The 4598-nt window shown below is 54.6% G+C and overlaps 1 protein-coding gene across 1 annotated transcript; it reads left to right on the top strand.

The window, feature by feature from the left end:
- The first annotated feature begins 2464 nt into the window (after positions 1 to 2464).
- Positions 2465 to 3392, top strand: LOC135577792 (olfactory receptor 14J1-like). The gene is made up of 2 exons (XM_065047914.1): positions 2465 to 3139; positions 3378 to 3392. Exons 1-2 carry the CDS (start codon positions 2465 to 2467, stop codon positions 3390 to 3392), a joined length of 690 nt encoding a protein of 229 aa, XP_064903986.1.
- The last annotated feature ends 1206 nt before the right edge of the window (positions 3393 to 4598 follow it).

The following is a 4598-nucleotide window of genomic DNA, read 5'->3' as shown; positions in this document are numbered from 1 at the left end:
GTCCTGGGCACAGCAGGGTGACCATGAGCCAGCACTGGGCCCTTGTGGCCAGGAAGCCAATGGTACCTGGGGTGGGTTAGAAGGGGGTGGTCAGTAGGTCAGAGAGGTTCTCCTGCCCCTCTGCTCTACCCTGGGGAGACCACACCTGGAATATTCTCATACCAATTTATTTTTTACTAGCAAGAATACAATGCTGGCAAGAAGTATCTCTGCAGAGCAGACACAACTAACATTACTGATTACTATAGGTTGTTTCAAAAGATGTGCCCCTGGAGCCTGAGGGACACCTGGAGGAGACCAGAGGGGACAGAGAAAGGGACATCAAAGGCTGCTCCTGTGCTGCTGAGCTGGGCTGGGCTCCTGGGACACAGGGAGCTCATGGCAGCGGCAGCGCTGCAGAGAGACAGCTCTGCCCAGGAGCAGCTCCTCTGCACACGCAGCAGGGCTGAGGGCTCTGCCTGCAGCACCGAGGGCACAGGAGCCAGGCACAGAGAAGGAAACACAGTCTGGGCTGGAAGGATGCTGAGATGTCACTTGGAGAGAAATCTTCATAGATATGAAGCCTGTGGCTACAGGGCATTACATCTGCAAATCTTGGTAGGATCTCAGAAAGCTGTCATATTGCAGAGCCTGTGAGAGATGTAAGTACAGCTCTCAGAGGTTCTCTGATCAGAGGAGAGGATGTGCTGCAGAGCAGGGATTGCCTTCTGCACTTTCAGTGACAAGACGTGAATGCTGCGTTCTCCCCAGGGTGGCTGTGGGGTGTAAATGTAAATGTGCAGGCAGGGGTGCCCAGGGCTGTCCTGCAGAGCAGGGTCCCTGCACCCCAGGGCTGTGCCGGGCAGGGACTCTGCCGCCTGCCAGGGTCAGCGCTCAGCCTGCCCAGGAGATCCCAACTACACTGAGGGGAGAAGCTGTGGTGGAGGAGCAAACCCTATTGGGCAAGAAAGGTGCCTCTGCTGTGGAGAGGGTGCTGTGTGGGTCAGGGTTGCTCACACATATGCAGATCACCCCCAGCATTTTTCCAAGTGGATGCCTCAAGGAGAAGATCAATGCAAGGATTGCCAGACAGATAAGGAGCTTTCCTGAGCCTGTCTTTTCAGTTTCCTCTCCCAAGGGGTGGGGGGTGCAGGAAAGGATAAAATGAAAATGAGCTCTCATGCTTAAACAAGTCACTGAGACTCCTGAACTGCAGCTGTGAGTGATCAGTCCATCTGCCAGAAGGCTCATGACATCCCTTCACCACCCCTCTGCCTGTGCACAGCACCTGCATCACCTTGGCTGGACCCGTCAGCCTTAGTCTGACCTGTCCTGTTTTCCAGCCTGCAAACAGGGAGATGCCCCCAGGCAGTGCCCTGTGAACAGGCAGGATCTGTAGGGCCAGGGGGAGGGCACAGAGGGTGGGATGGTCTGTGAGCACTGACAGGGAAGAGACATGGACAGGGAAACACCTCCCAGGGGAGAATCTCCAGGCAGCAGGGAAATGATCAGAAATGAGAGGAAACCAAACCCGCAGTGGTTATGGGAGGGAGAACAGAGAAAAGTGCCTGTGATCCCCTGCAGTGCAGATCCCTCCTGTGAGCAGCCCCCTGGGCTCCTGTCCCACCCAGCAAAGCCTCTGCCCTCAGGGCCGGGGGCTCCAAGGCATGAAGCAGCTCCTGTGCAGCCAGAGCTCCAGTTCCTCTGCAGAGCACAGGGGCTGAGAGCAGCTGCCCGGCAGTGTTGGTGTCTGGGAGGTGGCTGCACAGCTGGAGAAGGGTGACGCTGTCTGCGTGCCCGGCTGCCTCTGCCCTGGCCTCTCTCACACCCACCCTCACCGCATTTTCCTTCTTGCTGCCCTGCTGTGGGTCACTGCTGTTGGGATCTTGTTCTTGCTGTCAGGCTCTCTGGGGATGGCAGTTTCAGCTGCAGAGTCACAGCCTGAGCTTGTGGGTCCTTTCCTGCAGGTGTGTCCATGGGCACACGTGTCCCAGCTTTGCTCTGACCTGTGGGCTGTGGGCAATGCAGTCTGTGGGGCTGGGGAATGAGCTGAGTGTGTCCTGGGCTAAACGTTGGGTGCTGAGACCTTAGGAAAGGGTGAGACCTGTCATGGTCTGAGGTGGATCCCTCTGCTCTCAGCAGTGCCTGGTGGCTTTTCAGGGTGACATGGGAGTGTGATCAGCCCCCATCTCAGAAAGGTGCCAGCCCAGGGCAGCTGGAGCAAGACAGAGGGACAGAGCAGCTGCCCTCACTCTGCACTGACCCACAGGCACTTCTTTTTTTCCTCATTACAGCGCCCCATGCTCACGAAAAGCAAATGTCCAACAGCAGCTCCATCACCCAGTTCCTCCTCCTGCCGTTCACAGACACACGGGAGCTGCAGCTCTTGCACTTCTGGCTCTTCCTGGGCATCTACCTGGCTGCCCTCCTGGGCAACGGCCTCATCATCACCACCATAGCCTGGGACCAGCACCTCCACACCCCCATGTACTTCTTCCTGCTCAACCTCTCTGTCATTGACCTGGGCTCCATCTCCACCATTGTCCCCAAATCCATGGCCAATTCCCTCTGGAACACCAGGGCCATCTCCTACACAGGATGTGCTGCCCAAGTGTTTCTGTTTCTCTTTTTAGCTTCAGCAGAATACTGGCTCCTCACTATCATGTCGTACGACCGCTACGTTGCCATCTGCAAACCCCTGCACTACGGGACCCTCCTGGGCAGCAGAGCTTGTGTCCACATGGCAGCAGCTGCCTGGGCCACTGGGTTTCTCTATTCTCTGCTGCACACGGCCAATACATTTTCACTGCCCCTGTGCAAGGGCAATGCCCTGGGCCAGTTCTTCTGTGAAATCCCCCAGATCCTCAAGCTCTCCTGCTTACACTCCTACCTCAGGGAACTTGGGCTTCTTGTGGTCAGTGCCTGTTTAGGTTTTACGTGTTTTGTGTTCATTGTGGTGTCCTATGTGCAGATCTTCAGGGCCGTGCTGAGGATCCCCTCTGAGCAGGGACGGCACAAAGCCTTTTCCACCTGCCTCCCTCACCTGGCCGTGGTCTCCCTGTTCCTCAGCACTGTCATGTTTGCCTACCTGAAGCCCCCCTCTATATCTTCTCCTTCCCTGGACCTGGTGGTGTCTGTTCTGTACTCGGTGGTGGCTCCAGCAGTGAACCCCCTCATCTACAGCATGAGGAACAAGGAGCTCAAGGATGCCCTGAGGAAACTCATATCTTAGTGTTTTCTGCAGCAATGTACTGCCCATCTGCTTCTACACAGGAGTTTTAATGTAGCTAATTACAGGCTCAACCTGTCATCTGGATTTTCTGTTGTTATTTGTTATTTTCTTATTGCGATGATGTTTTCAGCCCCTTTTTAATCCACTGTCTGCTTTTCTTTTATAGCCACTGGCTGTTTAAATGAGGAACAGTACACTTCTTGTCTCTAACCAAAATAAAGATTCCTGTAGTGACTTGTTTTTCACTATATCCTTCCTGCAAGGCCTTTTTGCACATTCAGGGACAGTTCCTGTGCGTGGGTGGAGGGGAAAACAGCTCTGGCATGGCAGCATCCGTGAGGGAGCAGCAGCGCTTGTTCTTCCAGAGCTGTTCTGGTTCCACTGCCACACTCTCCTTCTCATCCCTGGTGTTGGTGCAAGGCCTGAGTGCTCTGGCAGCTTGGTCACCGTCCTGCTGTGTGTCAGTGCTGTGGGCGCAGGCAGGGACAGGCAATGGGCACTGCTGTGACAGAGCTGGCCTCAGTAACAGTACTTCCACAAGAAAAAGTGATCTTTTTTGGGTGGTGCATGATGGTTTATATCTTCTTGCAATGTTTCTCTCAAGCATATTCCTACAAAAGTCACTCACAGATGAAACACCGGTGTGCAGCTGAACAGTGTGTGTGTGCAGGGCTGGCACACAGCAGTGTCCTCTCACAGCCAGGCTCCTGCCAGAGACCTGCAGGACCAGCAGAGCAGGGGCTGGGCTGTGCCCCTGTGCACTGGACACCCCATGGAAGGAGCCTCAGGTCAATCATCATGGACTGGCCCCTCACAACCACCATTTTCAATACTGGCCTTTCACCCAGAGAATCTGTTCTTCCCTCCATGGATGGACACTCAATGAATAGTTCAGCAGTCTGTGTTGCTTTGTACAGATGGGATGTGAGCACGCACATCTTGGATGTGAGGTGACATGAACACGAGTGAGCACAAACACCATCAACTGTTCCTTGGGGTTCCATGAAAACCTGTGGCACACACAAGGTCCTGAGGTCACTTCCTGTTGGAAGTAACACCCCACGGGAAACTGCCTGAATGCAGCACTGGCTTGTGCTTCCTTAATTGAGCTCCCCGTGTCCATTCCTCATGATGTGGGACATCTCAGATTAGTGCAGAGCAGGGTGACTCACCATAGGTGAGGTGTCTCCCACCCCTTTGGAGTGGCAACGGGAGGCCAGAGGGACAGTGTGACTCCTACCTTTGTGTGTAAAAGGGACAGACTGTCTCTGAGCATCCCTGGGTGCAGAAGGGGTCCTGAGACCAACTCAGATATGGATGCCTGATGGAACCCTGGCATTTCTGTGTGTGACTCCAGGAACAAACCTCAATGTCCCAGTGAGATTCA

The sequence above is a fragment of the Columba livia genome, unplaced genomic scaffold (genome assembly GCF_036013475.1).
Source record: "Columba livia isolate bColLiv1 breed racing homer unplaced genomic scaffold, bColLiv1.pat.W.v2 Scaffold_140, whole genome shotgun sequence".
Classification (NCBI taxonomy): Eukaryota; Metazoa; Chordata; class Aves; order Columbiformes; family Columbidae; genus Columba; species Columba livia.
Note: the sequence above shows the minus strand (reverse complement) of the source record. Positions and strands in the feature narration are given on the sequence as shown.

Coding starts and splice junctions, on each gene's coding strand:
- LOC135577792 (XM_065047914.1), top strand. CDS start 2,465: ATGTACTTCTTCCTGCTCAACCTCTCTGTCATTGACCTGGGCTCCATC.